The sequence below is a fragment of the Ochotona princeps genome, chromosome 19 (assembly GCF_030435755.1).
Source record: "Ochotona princeps isolate mOchPri1 chromosome 19, mOchPri1.hap1, whole genome shotgun sequence".
NCBI lineage: Eukaryota > Metazoa > Chordata > Mammalia > Lagomorpha > Ochotonidae > Ochotona > Ochotona princeps.
This window is the reverse complement of record NC_080850.1, coordinates 42,792,726-42,818,054: the sequence shown is the minus strand read 5'-3', so window position 1 is coordinate 42,818,054 and position 25,329 is coordinate 42,792,726. Positions and strand designations below refer to the sequence as shown.

Sequence of the window (25,329 nt, the reverse complement as noted above, 5' to 3'; positions counted from 1 at the left end):
CTTGTTAGCATGTGTCTGTGATACATAATGCACATTTTCTTTGCTGTTTGACTCAACAAAACAACTTCTACTTAACATCCTTCTAAGGACTCCTCATCCACAGAGTGGCAAACACTGAGAACTCTGGGCGGTGGTTTCTAAGGCTACCGGCTCCTGTATCGTAGTAGAAATGTGCAGGAATATCACTGGAAGGAAGTTTAGAAGTTACAAAATGTTAAGGGTTGTTACCAAATCCTTCTGAGACAAGAAAAGCTTCTGTAGTATATAATTAGAGAAACTGATATCCAGTTTTGACATTTTAGTAAATGATTATGCTTGTAAAAATAAATGTTTATTCTGTTCTTAGACAACCACAGCTGAGCTAATGCCAGAAGCCAGTAACTGGGACACTTGCTGCTAATAGAAGCATGTGATGGAAGGGCCGGCCACCACATCACAGATACCCTCACTCCTTAAGCTTCAGGGAAGTTTAAAGACGTGAATAGCAATGTAATTTTTATAGAGATTGGACATCACATTTGAAACACTGAGTCATTTCATGTACTAAAGATGGACTTCTCATTGGTAGTAACAAAGGGGAAAATCATTGCTGTGGCAAATAACATATGAATGTAAGATTTGATTCTCTGATTTCCATTTCTTATAATTTTGTTTTTGCAAAAATACTGAGTAACATGGTAAACATGAAGGGTTATCTGTAGAAAATTGAAAATTGTGCTATTCAGTGCTATAGGAGTTGTGCCATTTCTTTGTTGCAGCAGTATTTTGGCAGCTGGGTAGAGTATTGCTCTTCAGTGTTTTGTTTTTTAGGAATGCAGTATACTGATATGGCTGGCTTCCTGTATTTTGTCGCCTCTGCTGCCTTCAGGACGTCAGTTGGCTCCATCCAGCCCAGTGGCACTCCCTGCACATCAGGGAGTCTGATTTTCTGTTTTATGAAAGGTTGTTCAGCAGCTGTCAGATGAGACATGCCATCCTGCCATTTTACTCAGGAGCATAGCTTACTGAATTTCACAGCTCATTTTTATCAGTGGATATTATGTTGTTTTATCAAAATTATGTTTGTTTATGAAAGCAAGGCAATTAGTTTCTTAGATAGTTCTTAAGGGTTATGTTAAAAAGTATGCATTTGATGATTTTCATGTTTTAAATTTAGATTTCTAAAAAGTGAGTAAGCTGAGTGTCTCTGTCCCGCAGCAATGGACTTAGTGCATGGAGCCGATAATAACACGCGGGGACCCTGACTGATGGTCAAAGCCAAAGTTTATTAGTGGCATCAGACTTTATACACTGAGGGTCATATGGGATAAGGGAGGAAGTATTGAGCTTTTCAACAAAACCCATCAACTGTTTCTATACTTTTGTTTGGAACTCCTTTTGTCTTGCATATTCCACCAAGTGTTCTCATACACATACTGTCCACTCAACTGTTCTTATACAAATGATATCCAGTCAGGTATACAAGAGGTAGCCATTCAGCTTTTTTTTTTTTTTTTAAAGATTTTTATTGTTATTGGAAAGCCGGATATACAGAGAGGAGGAGAGACAGAGAGGAAGATCTTCCATCCGATGTTTCACTCCCCAAGTGAGCCGCAACGGGCTGATGCGTGCCAATCCGATGCCGGGAACCTGGAACCTCTTCTGGGTCTCCCACGCGGGTGCAGGGTCCCAATGCATTGGGCCGTCCTCGACTGCTTTCCCAGGTCACAAGCAGGGAGCTGGATGGGAAGTGGAGCTGCCGGGATTAGAACCGGCGCCCATATGGGATCCTGGGGCTTTCAAGGCGAGGACTTTAGCTGCTGGGCCCCCTTTCAGCTTTTCTCATTCAAATATTATCTAATCAATCCTGTGCTTGCTGACCTTTTAGGGTCACAATGTCCTCCTACAGCTGAGAATAATTATGGAAGCAAACAGTCATTGATGCTATTATATGTTCATTAGTTTTAGAAGTAGAATTAAGTTTTTAGTAAAAAAAAAAGAATATTCTTAAGTAGTGTAAATATTTTACCTTGTAAAATTTTCTGAAAAGGTCTATTTTATTTAAAGACAGTTATGGGATTGGCAAGGAAAAGGGCAGGGAGAGAGCTGGATAGAGACGTCTTCTGTCTGCTGGATGGCTCACTTCCCAAATGGCTGCAGTGTCTGGGGCTGGCCCAGGCTCAAACCAGGAGCCGGATCTGGGTGTCCATCCTGGTTGGAGGGCTCCAAGCCTTAGGACTGTCTTCCACTGCCTTCCCAGGTGCACCTACAGGGAGTTGGGTCAGTAGTGCAGCAGCTGGGACCCTAACCAACACCTCTTTGAGATGCCCACCTTGCTACTCTGCAACACAGACTCCCATTATCATTATAAGACATTTCAAGTAGGACATATTTTTTCTCAAACTTTCATCAATAGTGTTTGTTTCTATGGATGCCTAGTTTTAACATTATTCCTCCTTGTACCTTTTGACTTGAATCTTTCTGAGGCCAATTTTCAGGTTTTACTATTGGCTGCCTTTATAGCTGTAATATATTGCGGGGGTTATTTCTGGGCTGTTTTAACTTGTGTTGCTAAATGCGTGCTGTAAATCTCTTAGCTGGTCCTGTTTCCATTTTCTGCTTGACAACTAGAAAGTACGGAGAGAAACTTTCTTCATGCATGGATTGCACTGCTTGGAATATTAACATTACGTGGTTTATCTAACAATGCTTTACTTTCCTCCTGATTTCCTAAGGTGAGACTTTTTCTAGTCCTATCCTAGTGCGACTGTTTAAAAGTGCCCTACGTACTTTTTTTCTGAAGAGGTTGGCTTTTAAATGCTTAGTTTTTAAGGATGCATTGTTAGAATGTGTTTGGAAAGCCAATGCAGTGATAAAATAACAGTATATTTTTCATTGATCTCGACTTTTTAGGGTCATACACTCTTTGGATGATCTGTTGAAAGATTACTTCTTCAGAAAATGCTCAGAATGTAAACAATGAATTTAATATCCCATCACTTAAAATAGGCTTATTTAAAGTTTGCATATGGATAATTAACTATACAAAGATAAATAGGCAATACATTACTAATCTTTGAACTTTTCATTTGATGCAAACTTTTTAACTGTTCATTTTAAATGTTTTCAGGTAGTATTTTCGTGTGTTCATAAAACAGAATTGTCTCATTCAACCTCAATATATTTTTCTTTTTTTAAAGATTTATTTTTATTGGAAAGTCAGATTTACAGAGAGGAAGGAGAAAGACCTTCTCTCTTGGGGAATGCTGGTTCTTTCCCCAAGTGGCCACAGTGGCCGAAACTGAACCAACCTGGAGCCAGGAGCCAGGAGCTTCTTTTGGGTCTCCCACGCAGGTGCAGGGTCCCAAGGCCTTGGGCTGTCTTTGACGGCCTTCCCAGGCCACAAGCAGGGAGCTGTGGGAAGTGGAGCAGCTCGGACATGAACTGGGATCCCAGTGCATGCAGGAGAGGACTTTAGCTACTAGACTACTGCCCCAGGCTCCAGTGTGTTTTCTTGAAGATTTATTTATTTGAAAGGTAAAATTACAGAGAGAAAGAGAGATAAATACTTTCCATCTGATGGTTCACTTCCTAAATGGGCACAGTGGACAGGCTGGTCAGGCTGGATCCAGGAGCCAGGAGGGGCTTCCCAGGTGGTTGCAAGGGCCCAAGGATTTGGGCCATCCTCTGCTGCTGCTTTCCAAGATACATTAGCAGGGAGTTGGATTGGGAGAGGAATAGCTGGGACTCAAATAGGCACCTGTATGGGATGCTGGCATCACAGGCTACTGTGCTACAGTGCTCACCTCATCAATTGCAGTGTGTTTAAATACGTTCATAGATTCATCAGATAATACCTCCTATTCTCTGGTGTTTCTGTTCATTTTTTTTTCAGGTTTTTTTTATATATATATATATTTTTATTCATTGATTACATTGTATTATGTGATACAGTTTCGTTGGAACTGGGAATCACCCCACCCCTCCCCCTGCCCTCCCCCCATGTGGAATATTCCACCTTGTTGCATATACACTGATCAAGTACAGTTGAGAAACCCTCTTTGCAATCATAAACTAAACATAGAGTCCAACATCTTATAGTCCAATCTAGTTCCTCAGTTTCCTGGGGAGACCCTGTCCGTTCCGAGGGTCTGTTCATTTTTTTTTAAGGTTTATTTATTTTTATTGGAAAGGTGGATATGCAGAGAGGAGGAGAGACAGAGAGGAAGAACTTCCGTCCGATGATTCACTCCTCAAGTGAGCGCAACGGCTGGTGCTGCGTTGATCCGAAGCCAGGAACCAGGGACTTCTTCCAGGTCTCCCACACACAGATGCAGGGTCCCAAAGCGTTGGGCCATCCTTGACTGCTTTCCTAGGCCACATGCAGGGAGCTGATTAGAACTGGCACCCATATGGAATCTGGGGTTTTCAAGGAGAGGACTTTAGCCACTAGGCCACGCCGCCGGGCTAATGTTCAGTTTTCTTAATGCTAAATTTTGATGAACAAAGGATTTAAATTCTGATGAACAAAGGATTTAAATTCTTAATTAGTATGTATGGTTAGTACTTTCTTGTGTCTTTAAAGAACTTTTTTCTTACCTCAGAATAAGAAAATATCCCGTTTATGGCTCTGGTTTGATATTTTGGCCTATGATACATTTCTGATTGTGTATTCATTCATGTTATGATGTAGAATTCAAATTCATTTTCTCCACTTCAGATAAATGATTGTTCAGTCTCTATTAAAAATGCTTTCTTGATAGTATTTTATTGACTTGGTGCCTTAACAATAATCACTTGTGTAAGTTTACATCTATTTCTGGAGCCTATTGTTTCTTTCAAATCTTTTTTTTTTAAGATTTTTTTTTTTTTAATTTTGAGAGGCAGATTTTACAGAGATTGAGATAGGAAGGTAGGTAGGTAGATAGAATGTCTTCCTTATGTTGATTCATCCCCCAAATAGCCATGATGGGCAGAGCTGAGCTGATGGATCTGAAGCTGGGAGCCGGAAGGAGCTTCTTTCCCGTCTCCTACACAAGTGCTGGCTCCAAGGCCTTGGGCCGTTCTCCACTGCTTTCCCAGGCCATCAGAAGTGAGCTGGATCAGAAATAAAGCAGTCAGGACAGTGCTTAATTTTGTAGTTGGGAATTTTGTAGCTATAGTATGATTATTGATTTTTAATTTTCTTTTATTTGAAGGGTAGCCTTTGTGATAGTCTGGTTATTTGAACATTAATTCAGAAATGCAAGGCATTTGATTTTTCTAGATGGACCTTGGAAGGAAAGTTTTAATTTGTAATTTTGGATGTTATAATTTTTAAAAAGATACTTATTTATTGATTTGAAAGGCTGAGTTACACAAAGAGAAGCAAGAGAGGCAGATATCCCAGGCACTGGTTTCCTCTCCATATGGTGGCAGGAGGCTGAGCTGGCCAGGTCTTAACCAGTACTTCATCCAAGTATTCCACTGGGGTGACGGGTCAGCGCATGTGGGCCATCTTCAGCTGCTTTCCCAGAAGCCTTAGCAGGAGCTGGACCGGGAGAGGAGCAGTCAGCACGGGTGCGTGGATGGGACAGCGATTTGGTGGCTTCCCTCCTCTGTCCCAGTGCAGGCCCTGGTGCTGGCGCTTCTTACCCATGTCAAGATAGTTGATACTGTTTAGATCTGCATACTTACTGATAGCTTTATCTTCTACTTTCTCAGATAGTTACTAAACAGAATGGTGTTGACATTTTCCTTTATCTTTCTTCCATTTTGTTTGTTCTGCTTCACTTTTGTAACATATTTTTGACTTCCATGTCTCCCTCTGGAATTAATACTTCTATAAAATGCACTTGGAGACCTGAAGACACTCCTTCCAGACGTCATTTGGGGCTAATGACACTTCTATAGCTTCGTGAGTTTTCAGGCATGTAATGTTGCAGCTTTTCTTGCTTCAACCTCTGTTTTTTAAAATTGTGCAGTATGAAGTTGATTCTTTTTTTTTTTGTAGTCTGACGATTTTTGCCTTTTCTGGGGAGAACGTTGGTCCATTTAATTATCTCTGTGTTTTTAAGTCTATTGTCTTGCTGGTTTTTTTCTTGTTGTCTCTCATATGTCTTCTGTTTTACCCCCAAAATATTTATTTTTCAGTTTTACTTCTTGGCCTTTTAGCTATTCCTTCTGTGCTTAATTTAAATAGTAGGTTTGGTCTAAGTATTAAATCAGTGTGGATTCTTAGCTTTTCACTGGCTACTTAGGATTAATTTGGAATTATAGGACTTCACAATTATGTCTTTTAAAAATTGTTAATTTTTCTTTTTAAAAATATTTATTTTCATTTACTTGAAAGGCAATATCAGAGAGTAGGAAACAGTGAGAATGAGACTGAGAGGAAGAAAGAGAGATAAAGAGAAAGAATGAGAGAACAAAGAGAGAAAGCTTCCATCCATCGGCTGGTTCATTCTCCAGCTGGCCACGGTGGCTGAGGCTGGGTCCCAAGAAGGCCCGGAGTCTGACGCTTGCTCCCTGTCTCCCCTTGGCGGGGGGTCGGAGGGAAAGGGGAGCATCTGGGCGAGAAGAGTTGCATGTCGCCGGGGGCAGTTTAACATGTTGGATCACGACAAGAGCCTTGTGCACAACGTGTTGGAGATTTGCAGACATTGTGGAATGGCTAAGTTGTTTATCATAGTATGATCACAAAGAGAAGTTTTTTGTGGTGTGAATACTTAGTATTCATCTAGAAAGATTGAAAACAATGTTATTTTAAAACAGTGTAATTCCATTTAGAGCAATAATCTTCAGGGCCTGGCGTGGTGGTCCAGTGATTAAAGTTAACGCCTTGCATGCACCGGGATCCCATATGGGCGATGGTTCGGGTCCTGGCTGCTCCACTTCACATTTAGCTCCCTGCTTGTGGCCCAGGAAAACAGTCAAGAATGATCTAAACCTTGGGACCCTGCACCTACATGGCAGACCTCAAGGAAGCTCCTGGTTGATGGTTTCGGATTGGCTCAGCTCTGGCCGTTGCAACTGATTGGGGAGTGAACCAGCAGATGGAAGATCTTTTTCTCTTATTTCCTTCTCTCTGTATCTCTGCCTTTCCAATTGTATATATACACTCACACATACATATATATATAAATAAATCTTTTAAAAAATCTTTTAAAAACTTAAGTTGTGTATTTTACTTCTGCATGTTACAAATGACAGTAATGCATTATTTATATTTCAACTTGTAAATTATCTTTAAAGGAGATAAATACCCATGCATTTCCTGTTTCCAGTGCACTTCTTAATGATGTCTTAAATTTCCATCTGGCTCCATGTGATTTACTTCACATTAAAAGACAGAATACTTCTTTTTTGAGGAAGCTTTCTAGTGACTAATTTTTAGTTCTTCATTTGAAAATCATGTTTTCAAAACTTGTTTTAAAGAATACTTTTTTTGGATGTAGAATTCTGTGTTAGAATTTTTTTTCCCTTCTGACTTTCATTGCTTTGAAATCCCTACCCATCCCCAGTCGTAGGTCACAACTATTTCTGAAAATAAGTTAGAATCCTTATATGATATGCAATTTTATAATCTCCTTTCAATAATCTATTTATGTATTTGCACTTGGTCCATGATGTGCCTAGGCTTTGTTTTCTTTACATTTATCTTATGATGGGATTGCTGGTATCTTCAAATTTTATATATAGGCTGATGTTTTTACCAAGTTTTTATCCATTATTCAAATATTTTTTCTTATTGCCTTTCTTCAGTAATAGGATTCCACCATGGTTTAGAAGCTTTGGAATCATGTCTTCTAATTCTAATCAGGGTTTTCTTGGAGTCTGTTGTCTTTGTCAAGTTTGCTTCCTGACTCTGAGTCATGCTTATTGCTTCTTTGCATGTATGACACAGTTTGTAATTATATGGTGGACATTGTAAATTCAACATCTGTGACAGTTCTGGTAGTTTTGAAAATGTAGACACAGTTAAGTTACAGAGAATTGTTTTTAGGTGTTGTTTATTTGAAAAGCAGAGCTACAGAGAGGAAGGGAGGGAGGGAGAGGATCTCATACATACACACACACACACTCTCTCCCTCTTTCTCTCTTCCTCTCTCTCTCACACACACACTCTCTCTCCCTTTGTTACACACACACACACACACACTCTTCCTCTCTCCCTCTCTCTTTCTCTGTCTCTCACACACACACACGCTGTCTCTCCCTCTCTCTCTCTCCCTCTCACACACACACGCTCTCCCTCTCTCTCTTCCTCTCTCTCTCTCTCACACACACACACACACAGAGAAAAAGCGAGCATATGACTGCTAGTTCACTCTTAAAGTGGTCCCAGCAGCTAGATTTGGGCCTTCCGAAGGCCACGAGGTTCTTCTGGGTCTTCCGCGTAGGTGCCGGGACCCCAGCCCTGGGTCCATCTTCCACTGCTTTCCCAGGTGCTTTAATGGGGATCTGGAGCACAGTGGTGCAGTTGGGACACAAACCAGTGCTTGTGTTGGATGCTGACTTTACCTGTTGGGTACAGGGTTGGCGTTCTGAGAGCGATTCATAACCCTCTGTAGACTTGGGCTTTAATTAGGGAAGGCTGGATTAGTAACTGCTTTAAAGTGTGGTCACAGTCTCTGTAAGTCTCCATCTGCCTGCCTGGAATCTCAGTCAAGGTGCTCAGCAGTTCTTTACTGAATCCTGTAGCAGCATCTATCCTTAACTGTTTCACAGTATTCGCCTTTACCTGTGTCAGGTTTTGCCCTTACTGCCTCGTTACTCACAACTCTGAAATACCTTCACATTTGGTACCATGTCCTGCAAATTGTGTTCTTTACAACAGTTTTTTTTCTTAAAGATTTATTTTTATTACAAAGTCAGATATACAGAGAGAGGAGGAGAGACAGAGAGGAAGATCTTCCGTCCGATGTTTCACTCCCCAAGTGAGCCGCAACGGGCCGGTGTGTGCCGATCTGAAGCAGGGAACCAGGAACCTCTTCTGGGTCTCCCACATGGGTGCAGGGTCCCAAAGCTTTGGGCCGTCCTCGACTGCTTTCCCAGGCCACAAGCAGGGAGCCGGATGGGAAGTGGAGCTGCCGGGATTAGAACCGGCGCCCATATGGGATCCCGGGGTGTTCAAGGCGAGGACTTTAGCTGCTAGGCCACGCTGCCGGGCCCCTCTTTTCAACAGTTTTGACTCTGTGGTCTGTAATCTGTGTGTGCTGAGGTGAGGAGATGTCCTGAGCATGGGTGAAGGTGGGACTTCTGTGTCTCTTCTCAGGGATCCCGGTTTGCGGTGCCAGTTCTCTGAAGCCTGAAAATAGATGCTACAACAGGGCAAGCTGTTCACTGTCAGTTACTGTAGTATGGGTGCAAGCAGAGGGCTCACCCCGTGTTACAGAGTGAACAGGAGCTCCCAGTATCATCCGTAAATAAAGGAGTATGGAGCATCAAATCAGAAACTTTGTAAAGAGGTTAGGTTAGAACTAATTGCACTCTGAGAGGTTTCTCAGCAGTTAGAAAATACTATTAAATTAATCATATAGATTCAGAATTAATGTAATATTACTTAGAAAATACTATCAGTAGAAAACCCCTTTTATAGTTACAGTTTATAGTCAAACTATTTCAGAACTATATAGATGTTTTTGACCTTGCTCTTAGTCTGATGAAGGCGGTGCTTTAGTGGCTGCAGAGCAGGAGCCCACTCTGGTCTGTTAGGCGTTTGAAATAGATCGAATAAGGTTGCAGATTTACCACAGGATGCAGTTAGGTGTTAGTGAAATACCTAGAAAAGATGACAGGAAAAGATTTTCAGAGGTCTTAAATATTTTTCTAAGCTTTAGTGTTTCATTTGTATGAGGCAAGTTAATAATTTCCTTAACTTAAAAGGATTATGCCCCTGTTAAAATTTTTTAGTCTTGTGAAATTGTACATTGTTTTAAGGCTTAGTTAAAATGTTACATAAAAAATTGGTTTCCTTGAGGAGTAGCAAGAGCATTCACCATGTTATCTGTTCTGTGCTCCTTTGCATATCTGCCAAAACGCAGTACGTATTTGCAGAAAAATTGAAATGAGAGTGTGCATTTGAAGACTTCGAAAATTATTATATATGATTATGAGGGAGTTTTTTTAAAGATTTATTTTTATTTGAAAGATTTTCAGGGAGGACAGGCAGGGAGTCTCCAGCTGCTGCTTCTCTCAGCTGGAGCTGTGCTGATTCGAAGCCTGGAGCCTCTCCCGGGTCTCCACAGGAGGGCAGGCTCCCAAGGATTTGGGCCGTCCTCCACTGCTTTCCCAGGCCAAAGCAGGGAGCTGGATGGGAAGTGGAGCAGCAGGGATATGAACTGGTGCCCATATGGGATCTTGGTGGATGCAAGGCAAGGATTTAACCACTAGGCTATTGCCCTGGGCCCAGTAGAGGTCTTATATCTGCTGGTTCACTGGTAACTACCCACACTAAATGAGGCTGGGCTGCATTGAAGTGGCAGCTGGGAACTAAGCCTAGCTCTTCCAGATTGGTGTGAGGGAGTCAGCTACCGGAGCCTAGTGGGTACTGCAGCAGCAGGAAGCGAAATTGAGAGGGAGCCAGAATTGAAGCCAGGGACCCTGAAGGAGGATGTGCAGATCCTGGAGGCACCCTAACTGCTACCCTCTAAGCCCACCCACACTGCGGTTTGAAAATAGCAGTAGGTTATTGTGATTTTGTTGTCTTTTGTTTCCGAACATGTGCTGCATTTCCTGACTGATTTTCTTTTCTTCATATTCTAGCTCTCCATCAGGAATCACTTCATTCAAAAGATCCTTTTGAAGACATGTTTTGCTGAGAGGACAGTTGATCGGGTTCTCACGAATGGGATGAACACGCCCCAGTTAGCTGCCCGCCTGCCGCGACCTGAATGGTAGTGTTGCCCACCTGGTGCAGCGCCCTAGTGATGGACCTGCTCTCACCAGACCCTATTTCAGTGTGCTGGTCTTGATTAAAGAATTCAAAGTGGAGTACCGCAAACTTGATATGGATAATAAAAAGAAAGACAAGGACAAAGCGGATGACAGGATGGCACGGCCTAGTGGCCGATCAGGACACAGTGCTCGAGGAACTGGCTCTTCTTCCTCTGGAGTTTTAATGGTTGGACCTAACTTTAGAGTTGGAAAGAAAATCGGATGTGGCAATTTTGGAGAACTACGATTAGGTGAATTGATTTTATTTCCCTGCCTTATAAGTGTTTCGTTTTTAAGTACACAATATTTTTTGAAGCAAATGATTTATTTATTTAATTGTAATAATTTAAAAGATACACATGTAGAAAATTTCTCATGTACTTGTATTTTCATGTGTAAGGAATTCTTTTATATAGGAATATTTAGTTTGTTGTGATTAAACATGCAGAATATCAGAAAGTAGAAAAGTAGATTTTAAAGGCTCACTTAATAGCTGCTAAGGAAGGGTTTGCAGTTTGTATTTTACAAGATGTGTAGGTTATGTTTTCAAACCTTTAAACATTTAGCAGTTGGTTAGGAACTGCTACGAGATGCCTGTGGCTTAAGGTCGGGATAGTATAGTGAAAATGCATGAAGTTAGTCAAGATTGTTGTTGAAATTTCATCTTTTTCTCGTTGAATTTCTTTGTATCCCTGCCCACGTGTATGTTGCGGCTAAGGACTGGAGAGCATTGACTTTGATGTAACCAGGAAATCTCGGGAAACACTGGTCAAGTTAAACCTACCTCTGCAGAGAAGACAGTTGAAGCTGAGAGGGACAGTTGTTTGCCAGATGTCACAGAGCAGTTGAGTGACTGGCTTGGGCTCTAGGTCCTGGAGCCATTGTTTTCGGTGAGGAGCAGTCAGGAGATGAGCCTGGATCTTGGGCAGGGCAGGGTAGGCATTGTGGTGTGTCAGGAGGCCTCCGGCGCCTGGACCACTGAGAGTGCTAACTCCACAAGTCAAAAGAATGTTGGCATCAGTGTTCGGAGGCCAGTACAGGTTCGTCAGAGTGTGTGCTGATCTGCGAGCTGCTTCTCCTCTTCAGCTTGCAGAGCTGTAACGTGTAGCGGCTCCATCATCTGCTAGTTTAATGTAGTTAATGTGTGCTGTCTGAAATGAGCCGGTGCAGGAGAGTGACGGACTCTGTGCACAGGTGTCATCTGGTGTAGCTGGCCAGCTATGAAATTGAGGATCAGTGTTCTGCATCTTGTTTTTAAAGGATTTTGGATTAAAGATTTTGAATCTTTCAGATGTTTCTGACTTTGGTGAGTTAGAGAAACCAAATTATCTAGTTGTATGAGCCATATGCAGCTGGTTTTTAAATTATGTCAGTCATGGACAAGCATGACTAAAGCATTGATAATATATCAGAAAAATAGAAACATTTTAGCTGTCCCTGGACTCAGGTGTCATTGAAGCACTCGGAGCCTCACATTTCTTAGCATTGTGATGGATTATTTAGTACTTTCTACTGAGACCTAAAAGGCAGATATCACAGCGTGCACTAGGCAGCCCTTTTAGGTTAAACCCCGGTGCGTTCAGGCTGTTATGGCCGTAGACCAGCCAGTACTTTCAGGAGTATTTGATAATATTTGATTCAGTGGAGTCCGTATTTAGTTTAACATCGTATCATGATTTTTTCCCCCCTGTGTACTGTGAACAGTGAGCATACAAAAATAGTTGTGAAAAAGGATGTCTTAGTGAAACAAAAATTCTGTGTTTGAACTCAAAACCAGAATTGTTCATTTGTTAAAATATCAGTTCCTCAAGTTTAAGTTCCTCTTTATGTCGTTAGTCACTTAAACTTATTAAAGACAAACTGAATTTTTCTACAAACGCATCCTTGTAAATGAAGAGGCATTTAATTGTTGAACTAATAGACCAAAAATATGAAGTATTATTTAAGTTTTTGCACTGAAGTAGTTTCGTGAGTACATGGGTGCAACTTAATGTCCCCACCCTGCCACCTCTGTCTGAGTTCCGTCCTTGTGTCAGTTGTGTTGAGTTTGTGACTCTCCAGGTCCTCCCAGTACTATGAATGCTTCTATTTTCTTTCACTCTATTTTCACTCATTTTTGTGCCACAGTAACAAAGTTGAGAGAAGTGTTGGCATGTGTGTGTGAATTAGCTGTCTAAATGTGGCGACCATTGGGGAGTGCAGCTCTTCAGGGGTCTTCCTGCCATCCGTCAGCTGCTGCGGGTGCTGCTGGGCTGGGAAGCGTGCCAGAGAGCGCCAGCTTGCCCAGCCTTGTCTACTTCAGCCACTGTGACCAGAGCCAGTTACTTTTAGTTTTTAAAAAGTTCATTTTTCTATTTTATATAGTATAAAAAAGTAACATATCTTAATTGGAAAAAGGTTAGAAACTCAGAGCAAAAAGTTACTATTGTTTTCATTCTTTTGAATATGCTTACAAAGATACACAATAATTTGTATATTGAGGTTTTTTTCGTAGTTTTCTGCTTTGACTATAGATACTAACCCATTTGAATTTTCTGCATTAATATTGATTTGGCAATGCCAAAATTTACTATAATTCATTTGAATCTCATATATTCATATTAGATCTCTATTCTGGTTTTTTCTTTAAATTTGATAGGTTTTCTTATATCCCAGAAGTTTAAAATATTTTGTGTAATTACATCTGTTTAAAACAATCTGATATTCTCTATATCCTGTAAAAATTAGAAATTGCTCAATATATTGCGATTAAAAACTTACTTTTCTTACTTTGTTAACTGTCAAAATACTTGAGTTAATTTGGCTGTGATCTAGCCATAAATACCTCTTTTTTTCCTCTCAGAAGATTGGACTAATTTTTTCAGAGTTAATTACTGAATAATGTCCTATTTCTTTTCTTTCTTTCTTTCAATCTGTCTGTCTGTCTGTCTATCTATCTATCTATCTATCTATCTATCTATCTATCTGTCATTACTCATGCACCTGAAAGGCAGGGTTACGGAGAGAGGGAAGATAGGGAATTCTCCATCTGCTGGTGTGCTTCCCAGATGGCTGCAGCAGCCAGGACGGGGGCAGGCCAAAGCCAAGACCTGGAACTCAGTCCAGTTTTCCCAGGTGGAAGCAAGGATCCTAGAATGTGGGCCATCTTCTACTGCTTTCCCAGGTATAGTAAAGTGGAACTGGCACCCATATGGATGCTGGTGTTACAGGCAGACGTTTATGGACACTACACAATGCTGGCTTTATTGTTTTGTTTTAAGTATGTTCTATGTTTCTTTCATGCAGTAGATGTATATGAGCCCTAGTAAGATTATATCTCAATAATAAAGAAGTTAACATGAAATGGAATGTTGCTTCAGAGAGTAAACTTGTATTTCTGTTTTTATGATAGGAATTTTCATCTCACTGTTCATTTAATGTGTATTTGTTGGTTACATTTTTATTTATTAGAGTGGTTGAACAACATCAGTATCTTTTCATTTGTGTATTATTATTACTTTACTGAGTTCAGATGAAATACTAAATTTGATGCTGAGTTGGTTATAAGATTAAACATTTTCTTAGTAAAGCAAAATTTACTTCCTTAGAAGCAAAAACCTATGCTGCACTTAAATATATTATGTGCTTTGTCCCCTAAAGCATAATTTTACCTAATGTAGCTTTAAAAATTAATTACTGGCAGTATTTGACTGTTTTCTTTTTTTCTTTTTTTTTTGGTTCAAGGGAAAAATTTATATACAAATGAATATGTGGCAATTAAACTGGTAAGTTCATGCTTCGTGTTTTTCCTCAATTGTTGCTTATTATTTCTTTAAAACGGAAAATAATGGACGTGACTGATCTTGATCTTTGTTTTTGTCTTCTACAAAAATCAGCCCTTTTACTTTGCCACTATTGTAAATTGGATTTGTAATTTTTGATACTATGTTTAATTAGGTATTATGTTTAATTAATTGTGTTTAATTAGCATTAGCAGTATTTCTCTTGGTAGTTCAAGCATTTTACACACCAGTGTGTTGTTTTGATTCAGAATTCTTTGCAAACGTATTTCCTAGCATTTTCTGTAATTTCTTTTTTCTGTTGATATTTTTTATGTGTGGTAAGACTGGTTATTGCCTGCCTTTGATGTCTTCAAAGAAATGCTTGTAACAGGGGAGGGAGATCAGGGAGAGTGAAGTCCTTCTGGACCTTTCTGAACCCCCAACTGCGGCCAGTGTGATAGCTGCAGCAGGAGAATCTAGGGGCTAACCAGAACTCTGGAATCATTTTTATAAGATGTGCTTTCTCTAGGGATCGGTTTTCTTTTCTTTTTTAAATTTTATCTTTAATATGGCTTACGTAAGTGAGGGGGATGCATGCCCATGTGGGCCTCTGATCAAGGCCAGGAGAGTGAGCCATGGAGGAAGGTGGGTGGGACACAGGTTTTAATCCCTTTTTTCTTTTTTCTTCCAGTGACAGGGGAGGAAGCAGGGAGGGTGTTGCTTCTTGCTGTCAGACTACATCAGCGCCCAGAGGCTGTTGTGGGGAAGTGTTTCAAGGGTGTTCTTGAGTGACTTCGATAGCCCTGAGATGTTATCGGTGTCATTGCTGCAGGGTTGAGAGAATATTTCCGAGGTCTGCTGATGGACACAGGCACCAGCTTGGTCAGGACAATTGTCCAACCTGTCCTGCTTTCCATCTGATGCTTTCCACCTCTGATGAGGCGGCTGCCTTCCCTGCTGGCCTAGATGAGCTGGCTGTCACATCTCCCAGGTGCATCTGAACATGCTGTCTTACTGCCCAGGCAGCAGTAGCCGAGTGGCCGCACTGAAGAAGGAGGCGGGAGTTTCTTATGGGCATGCCATGTCGCATGTGTGGATCCAAGCTCTTGGGCCGCTCTCCGCTGCTTTTTCCAGGCATATGATCAGGGAGCTAAATGTGAAGTGCAGCAGCTAAGACTCAGACCAACACCTAAATGGGTATAGCAGGTTGGAGCGTAACCTGCTTTTCAGCACCATTCTTTCTGTTTTTGATCCATTTTGTGTAATGTTTTTCCTACTTTTCAGTTCCCACATTTTCCCTTCTGTTGTGTTATTCAGCTCGCAGATCTGGTTTAGCTATTTAATTTTCAGAGTTCTGTTGTTTCTTTACATTTTCTGTTAGATTGTTATTACTGTTTTGCTGATTCCTGGATTTGTTTCTCTGCTGTGGTTTTCTGTAGGTATTTTCAGAATTTAGTGTTATTTGTACAGATATAATTTGTTCTTTTGTTCATGTCTTTGTGTCTATATAATGTCTGTATACAAATCTCAAAAAGCACTATATTGATTGATTTTATTGAGTTATGGAAGCCAAATGCATATATGGAAGATGCACTGTGTGTTCTCATTTAGGTGAAATCCAACAATAGGCAAAAGCTCATCCAAGGGTGGTAGAAGTTCAGAAGTTCTTGCCTGTGAGGCAGGAATGGTGGGTGTGTCCTGTAGATTGGTTGACTTAGTTGCCTAAGGCAGGTGTAGTTCATAGAGCTCATGGTTCTATCTGATATATTAAGAATTGTGTTCCATCATATGTGAGTTTTTGTTCAGTTAAAACAGTTTAAAAGATATGGTTGCTACTGTCTGAATTTCCATGTCACAGTGTGTTCTTTCTTTTGTGTGACTTCATTTCAACCTAGAGTCTATATCCAAGTTGTGGTGCAGTAAGGAAAGCCACCACGATCCTAGCTGCTGGGCTTCCCCTCCAGCTTCCTGTTGTGTGATGGGGAAGGCAGTAGGAGATTGTCCAATTACTAGGGCCTCTGCCATCCATGTGCAAACCAGGGTGAAGTTCCTGGGCCTCGTTTTGGCCCGGCCTAGCTGGCTGTTGTGAGCATTTGAGGTCCATCTCTGTCTGTGTGTGTCTCTTCTTTGTTGCTCTTTCAAATAAATACGTTAACTACAAATAAAAAATAAGACAGACATGGTTGAGTGTCAGAGCGTTAAGACACTGGTGGAGATGCTTGCATCTTGCATTGGAGTACTCACTGGCTGCCTGCTGATGCAGGCCCTGGGTGCTGATGTTGGTGCCTCACATAATGAGAACCTGCCATCCACAGGCAAGACACGGATTTAGTTCTCATGTCCTTCCTTGGTACCTGGGAGCTACCTGGGGGTCCTGTGTACATTTAGAGGGGTGAGTTAGCTGATGGGAGCTTTTTCTCACTCTGTTTTTCAAACAAATAAAAATTAACTAAGTTAAACAGTTCAGGGCTGAATTCCTGCGAATAGCAGATGTAGTTACGGGTCACCATGTTGTTAGTTTCCAAGATTTGGTGTCTATTTTGCTCTGTGGTCAGAGGTAAGCCTAAGAGAATCCCTCTTGCCTGGTCTTCACCACACTTTCAGTTTACTTAACTTTATGTATAGTAATGAATGACATCAATTTATCGTACTCAAACATAAAGTTGGTTTTTATATTTATCTGCCTTTGAACAGGCAAAGAAATCTGGTGCAGTGTTGCATTACAGACTTGACATGTGAATTCAGTACATTTGAAAGTGGGGCTTGGTTGTTTTTTACTAACAATATATATGTGTGTTTTTACTCTAGGAGCCCATGAAATCCAGAGCACCACAGCTGCATTTGGAATACAGATTCTACAAGCAGTTAGGATCTGGAGGTGAAGTCTTCTGTTACTGTTAAAATTTAGGTTAAAGTAAAATTGTCACAATAAAATATTGTTAGTTTTAAGGAGTAATATTTTAAATTTAATTGAAAATAGTCACTTCTTAGGGCTTTTATTTACTAGACTTTTTTTTATTAAGGTCTGAATGATTCCTTTGATTTAAAATATAGGAAATTTAGAGGCTTTTTTTATTATTGCTATTGTATGCAGAGAAATGTTGTGAAAACATTTAATTCTGAGGGTAAGATGCAAATAACTGTCAAGTTCTTAAGTTTGTGGGCACTAAATTAGTTCTTAAAATGACTTGAAGATCCTGTGGTAGACTAAACGGTGGCCCATAAGGATGCCCACATTGTAATCTCTGTAAATGTTACCACGGCACAAAGACTTTGCAGCTGTGACTGCATTACGGAGTTTGAACTGGAGATTACTATGGACTTTTCAGGTGGGCTGTAAATACAACCACAAGGCGAGAAGGCCAGGTGCACATTCTATACACACCAGAAAGGAGAAGGCCGTGAGGCAGTGGAGCGGAAGTTGGAGTTGTTGCTGTTGGATTTGTAGCCTTAAGAACCTTCAAGGGGTTCTGGGAGTCTCTGTTAGAGCTTGTCGGGGGAGGGAACCCTGCCTAGTCACACTGATTACAGGTTCCTGGTCTCCAGACCGGGAGAAGGAACTTCTGTTGTTTCAAAGTATAAAATTTGTAGTCATTTGTTTTAATAGCTCTAGTAGGAAACTATTTTTCTATAAGTGCTTAAGTGAGAATTTTCTGTGCTGTTGGAAAAAAGATCATCTCTTCTGTTGTGTGTTGCATTTCCTTTGTGTTAAAGCTGTTCTCTATATTTCTTTACACTCTTTTTGTACTAATTAATGGTTTTCTTTGTATCATTTTTTATTCAAATACTGGCTAAAGGTATTTTGTTTCTGGAGGTTTATTGAAAAAGAATTTCTTCCTGCATATTTTTCTAAATGTGTTTACATTCTAGTTGGTGAGCTGTTTCTTCATTGATACTGTTTATTTGTTAATACTCTGGTTAGGGTCCTACTTACATGAGGTACCAGAATAATTAGCCTCTTAGAGACAGAATGGGGAGTGGTGGTTTGCAGGCAGTTGGGGCATGTTGGGCAGGAGAAATGAGGAGTAATTGTTTATTCAGTACGAATCTCTGTCTGCAATGTTGAGAAGGCTTTGGGAACGTGTAAGGATGGTGGTTGTACAGTAATGAGAATGGACTAAAGTGTCACTGAGCTCAGCCGGGACCTGAGGCTTAATCAGGGTTTCCTACGGAAGTTAGAATGGTAAATTTTGTTAGTGTGTTTCTCATAATAAAAATTAAGTATTTAATATTCTTTAGTGAGAGATCTGTGAATAAAGAGACAGTTTGATTCTATCTCTGTTCGCGCATGTGTCTCTCCTTTGTATCACTCACCAGGAAGTAGCTTTTTTCCCCCTCTTGTTCATTGAATCTGTTTCATACATGTTGTTCTCATAATGTTCATGGAAAAATACAGACTATAAAAACCTATGCTTGGGTTCAAACTTTTTGGCACCAAAATAACCTTCTTTTAATTTCTTTTTCCTTGAATTTTTGTATCCTTACATAGATATTGTACACCATCACTTTCTACAACAAGTATTTAGTATTTAGTATTGTGTTATATCTAGTCAGTGTTCATTGAATAAAATGAAGATCCGGATTCACAAGTAAAGAACACATAGGTTATTTAATATACTTGAAAGGGGGAGGGGAGAGAGAGGTTGATCCAGCAGCAGTTAGAGAAACTCTGGGAAGGCTGCAGGTACTGGCTCCTTCCCCAGAACTTGTACCAGTTGGAGCTTGGGTAGGCCGAAGCCGGGACCTGAGGCTTAATCCGGGTTTCCTGTGGGAGTGCGGCGGATCCAGGTGCCTGAGCCATTATCTGCAGGCCCCTAGGAAGGGTGTTGCTGGGAAGCTGACATCTGGAACCCGGTCCCTCCTGTAGTACCTGCTGTTTGAAATTAAAAGGGATGGATGAGGTGTTCTTGGAGAGAGTGTAGAGCCTGGTGAGAAGAGGTTCAAGGATAAACTACATGATTCAGTGAATTGGGTAGAAATGAATTAGCCTATTGTTAGCAGAAATTGTGACAGAGGAGTTTAAAGACCAAAGGGATACTATGTGAGAAGTAAGTGTATAAACAGAGTTTTGAGGTGGGCAGTGATGATTAGGATACTTCAAAAGTAAGGAATCATGCTGCCATCCTTCATGTATAGCTTACCGCCCATACTCCTAGAGTGTAATGGTGGGGAGTGGGGAGATGGATGAGCATTTGCATAAAGATTGTTCCACTTATTGTTTCCTGCCTCTTTTTTTTTCAGTTTTTTCTAAGTGATACAATTCCATAGGCTCTGGGATTTCCCTTAGTTCCTCCCGATTCCCTCCCCCCACTGATTTCCCCTATTTTGTTACTGTAGTGTAGTTCTTCATAAGCAGTCTTAAGTAAATGTAACCCTGACATTGTGGGTGTGGGCAGTCCCACTGCTCTTCTTCTTTTTTTTTTTTTTTTAAATTATTTATTATTTAACTTCATTAATTACATTGTATTATGTGACACAGTTACATAGATACTTGGGTTCTCCCACCCCTCCCCAAACCCTCCCACCATGGTGGATTCCTCCACCTTGTTGCATAACCACAGCTCAAGTTCAGTTGAGATTCCCCCATTGCAAGCGTATACCAAACATAGAGTCCAGCATCTTATTGTCCAGTCAAGTTCAACAGCTTCTTAGGTATACCCTCTCTGGTCTGAAGACAGAGCTAGCAGAGTATCATCCCAGTCAATTGAAAGCTCCAACATACCATCAGCAAAAATTTACATCATTATGGAATTAATTGACATAGTAATGAGTAACCAATATGTTAAAAGTAAATGCAAGTTCCCACTCTGGCTGTGCATGGACCTGGCACTGTGGCTCAGTGGCTAAATCCTCACTTTGCAAACAGCTTAGCTTGGCTCGCTGAGCGTTTGGGGAGTGAGCAGGAGAACGAAAGATCTTCTCTTTCTCCTTCTCTGTAAATCTGATTGACCTTTCCAAACAAAAATAAATCTTTAAAAAAAGTTGTAGCTATGTATGAATGTCCTTCTGGAATATTTCCCAAAGTGAGCTGATTTTCTGTTCAATTCTTCTAATGATTTCATCTCTCTTAAAAAATATATTCAGGGCCTGACACGGTAGCCTAGCGGCTAAAGTCCTCGCCTTGTTTGTGCAGGGATCCCAAATAGGTGTGGGTTCTAATCCTGGCAGTCCCGCTTCCCATCCATTAGCCACTGAGCCATCCCTGTTTGTGGCCTGGGAAAGCAGTGGAGGATGGCCAAAAGCCTTGGGATCCTGCACCTGCGTGGGAGACCCAGGAGAGGCTCCAGCCTCCTGCCTTCGGATCGGGTCAGCTCCAGCTGTTGTAGCCATTTGAGGAGTGAATCAATGGATGGAAGATCTTCTCTGTCTCTCCTCCTCTCTGTAAATGAACTGTACTTCCCAAAACAAAGTGAGAAAAGTGGAATTGCTTTACATATTTTATCAAGCTCTTTTATGTCTGCCTTAATAGAAAACAGCTGAATTTTTGTATCTTCTGTATTCTGTCATTTGTGATTCAACATATCCTTTAGTACTTGGAAAACTTGATCATTCATTTATCAGAGAATGAGAGTGAACAGGGTAAATCGCATCCTTATGTGAAAGGTTTTCCGGGCCCCTCCCTCTGCTCCAGTACCCCTACCTTCAGCTTGCGTGTTGGGAAATGCTGACCTGAGAGTATAAGAAGTGTGCATGCTAAAGGTGAAAAATGTCTTAACACAATACATGTTTTAAAAGAATACAGGGACCAGCGGCGTGGCCTAGTGGCTAAAGTCCTCTCCTTGAATGCCCCGGGATCCCATATGGGCGCCGGTTCTAATCCCGGCAGCTCCACTTCCCATCCAGCTCCCTGCTTGTGGAGGATGGCCCAAGGCTTTGGGACGCTGCACCCACGTGGGAGACCCAGAAGAAGTTCCTGGCTCCCTGCATTGGATTGGCGCAGCACCAGCCGTTGCTCTCACTTGGGGAGTGAACCAGTGGACGGAAGATCTTCCTCTCTGTCTCTCCTCCTCTCTGTATATCTGACTTTGTAATAAAATAAATAAATCTTTAAAAAAAAATACAGCCAGTGTTACAATTGGGTATTAATAATTGTAATTAACATTTCTAATCAGATTTTAGTTTTGTTTAAATATGAGCTATAGAGTCTAAATTTTAGTCTGTGTTAATGCTTTTATTCCGAATCTTTCCAATTTTACATTTTGTATGAATGACTCTGGAACTAAAAGTGGATCATGACACTGTTTCTTTTGATAATTTATTTGATGCCACACTTCAGGAACTGTAGTGATTCAAGATGAGGGATAAAGTGCCTATCCACCCAGCTTCCTGTGGATTAATGTTTTGTGATTTTAATTCATCAGTGCTGTTTTAGTGCTTGAAAAACTAAAATATAAAATGAAACATGTAATAAAGTGAATTTTGGAGGAATGAGGGTGGGATTGTTGAAATGCACTTACTGAAACTTAGCCATCCCTACAAATAGTCAGTGTGAGCTTTCGTAAGCTCAGAACGGGTGGCTTTTTATAGCAGTCTCAAATAAAAATAGTTTTAGAACAGTTGGAAATGAATGGAGTAAAGTTGATAGTTGAACATTGGCCAGTGACAGAATGAAAGCTTGCTTCTGTTGGTGACTTGAATTACACTCTGCTCTCTCTCTGTCAGATGCTTTGAAAGTAGACACAGTGGGTATCATAACTGCTCCTTTACTCTCCTCCTTCGCTTCTCTTTTGCCCTCTTTCCTGAACTTCCAAAAATATTGCTACCTTTGGACTTCTCAGTCATACTTTTGTTCTGTTTTGTTCTTTCCCTACACCCTCTTGTTAGTTCCAACTTTTTTTTTTTTATTACGAAGTCAGATATACAGAGAGGAGGAGAGACAGAGAGGAAGATCTTCCATCTGATGATTCACTCCCCAAATGACTGCAACAGCTAGTGCTGTGCCAATCTGAAGTCAGGACCCAGGAACCTCTACCAGGTCTCCCACGCGGGTGCAGGGTCCCAAGGCTTTGGGCCGTCCTCGACTGCTTTCCCAGGCCACAAGCAAAGAGCTGGATGGGAAGTGGAGCTGCCGGGATTAGAACCGGCGCCCATATGGGATCCCGGCGCGTTCAAGGTGAGGACCTTATAGCGGCTAGGCCACGCCGCCGGACCCCTAGTTCCAAATTTTTATCTTAACAATTTAATTTGTTTGCTCAGTGTTAGGAATTTTCAAAACTCATCCTGAGAAATGAAATTACAGTTTAAGTAATTTTTTCTTTGTGGTCTGTATCTTCATAAAAATTTGGAAAAGTCCCCCAACCATAAAAGTGAAAGTAGAAATCACCTATGTTTTTATGAATCTCTGTCATCTTTCTGATTTTTTGTTTTAGCCTTTTCTATTTATGAGTGTTTTATGACTCATTAAATACATTTTATTTGGAAGGGGAAAGAAAGTTCTAAAGAGCAACAAACATTTTTAAGGAGTGGTTAGGAAGGAACTAGTCAGTTTGTCCCCACATAGTAGGGGTTGTGTTACCCTTCACAGTTGGATATGTCATAATTTGTATGAATTATTCAAGGGTTATGCTTGTTTAAGTAATTGACAGTTGGAACAAACAGAGCCTGAACATAATCACATGGACACTTGTGCTTATTTTGAAAAGGATAGCATGGGTTTTTTTTCCCCCAAAATGTGGCTGAATTTTGTTCTCACAAGGGAACAAAGCTTTGTTAGTGTTTTCTAATTAAATTTACATGATGAATATCCTTTTGATTCTGTATCAGTACTTGAGAAGTACTTTTGTCTTAAAGTTAGTTGCAGTGTAGGAAGAAGTCATAGCAAAGGCACTACTTCATGCAGTGACTGTGCCTTGGGTGGGTCATTCACCCTTGCAGGAAATTCACCCTTGCAATTGTTTTTTTTTCTTTGAAATACTACCACACTGAATTGCACATATATTTGAAATATTGATGTTTCATTACCAAAAATTAAATCGTAAGAATTAATAGCACCACAGTTTTCTTGAGCACAAGATTTTATGTATTGGAAATCTGTCAAGGTCATCAAATTTTACATGATTTTCATTTTTGCTAGAAAACTTGAATTTAAGTATTGGTAATATATTCTTGTCATTGTTTCTTGTCATTATAATTCTAGGGAGTTCTTTTTGGTGTGTTTGTTTCATTTAGTTAATGAGAAATTTACAACAGTTTGTTTTAAGAAATCTTAATTGGCTGCATTTTCAGTTCTCTGATGAGGCTTTGTGCCGTAAAACAGAATAAGTGTATACATGGGCTGAGCAGAAATGTTTGCCTTTATTCATAAAGGGGTTAGAGAGAAATGCTGGAAAATGCAGAAAGAATGAAAATGCTTAAGTAATTTCAAAGCTTCTTGCCTTCTAACATGGGAATCTGAGAACAGTTGAAAAATACCTGATGGGTTAATCTCAGGTTATTTTAGGCAACACCTCGTGTAAGGTAAACAGAGGGAACTCATTGTCATGCTGACCAGAATTACCCTGCTTAGGATGGTTGTTATCTCTCAAGTTGATTAACAGTTCAGTTTCAGTTTGATGACTTGAAATGTTAATATGAGGGACTCTTTTTCATCCAGTCTGGGCCTCCTGCAGACCTGAGTGTAAAACGACTTCCTATAATTTTTGCTTGGCACACTTTGGAGGAGAATAAACAAAAGCAGACATCCTTGCCTTGCTCATAAATGGAAAATATTCAGTAGTTGACCAGGTAGTTTTTTGTTGATTTCCTTCATCAGATTTGGGAACCTTCTATTTTGAATTGCTGAGGGTTTTGTTAGATGCTTTCTTTGGAACTGTTAAGATACTAGAGATTTTTCATATTTATTCTGTTAGGGTGGTGAGTGTATTCGGTAGACTGTAAACATTTGCCCAAGTCTGCATTGGTTTAATCACATTAATCGTAGTGTTTTCTTCATTTTTGCATCTGTCATGTCCAGCCCCATTTGACCTGTGGGTTAAGATGCTGATTGCGATGCTTGTGTGCTGTGTCAGTGTGCCTGGGGTGGGTTCCTGGCCCCACTGCGCGTTCCAGCCTCCTCCTCAGGCGCACCTGGGGAGACAGAAGGCGATGACTCGGACAGCTGTGTGTCTGATAGCCTCAAAGGCGACCCTCAGTGAGGTCAGGATCCTGGCCGCTACCTGAACCAGCCTGGGCTGGTGCAAGCACTGAGAAATGAACTCCTTCTCTTTCTGTCTTCTGTTGCTCTCCCTGTCACTCTTTCTGCAGATAAGCACACTTTAATATACAATGATGGCCTCTGACTTTATATTTGAAGTTTGTATAATTTTGGATTGCTTTTATAATGAATTAACTACTGATTTAGAGACCTTATGATTTCACAAGTTTCTTGCTTAGAAGGCCAGGCAAAAGCTTCGGTGGTTCCTCTGCAAGAGTCTCAGTGGGCTACAGCCTATACTCAGTCTCATCTGGGGCTCCCACCCTTGTCTGTGCTCATTGTCAGAATTTTGTCAGAATTTACCTGCTTGTGGTTCAGGGGCCACAGCTTCTGGTCTCTAGGGCCTCCTCCCTGCCCCAGGAGTTGTTTGTTCTTGCATGGCCAAAACAAGAGCCTCTTTGCTGCTGCTGGTGTCTAGCGTCTAGACTCGTTTTCAGGGCCTTGGCCTCATGACGTTATGCCCACTGGGATACTTTTCCT

The 25,329-nt window shown here is 40.8% G+C and overlaps 1 protein-coding gene across 5 annotated transcripts in view; it reads left to right on the top strand.

The window, feature by feature from the left end:
- CSNK1G3 (casein kinase 1 gamma 3) overlaps positions 1 to 25,329 on the top strand; it is a 67,938-nt gene that overhangs the window by 17,004 nt on the left and 25,605 nt on the right. For all 5 annotated transcript variants that reach the window (XM_058677917.1, XM_058677920.1, XM_058677918.1 and 2 more), the window contains exons 2-4: positions 10,726 to 11,147; positions 14,620 to 14,660; positions 17,466 to 17,535. In XM_058677917.1, the coding sequence (XP_058533900.1) occupies positions 10,970 to 11,147; positions 14,620 to 14,660; positions 17,466 to 17,535 (289 nt within the window). In that variant the 5' untranslated portion in view covers positions 10,726 to 10,969. The remainder of the gene's footprint in view (positions 1 to 10,725; positions 11,148 to 14,619; positions 14,661 to 17,465; positions 17,536 to 25,329) is intronic.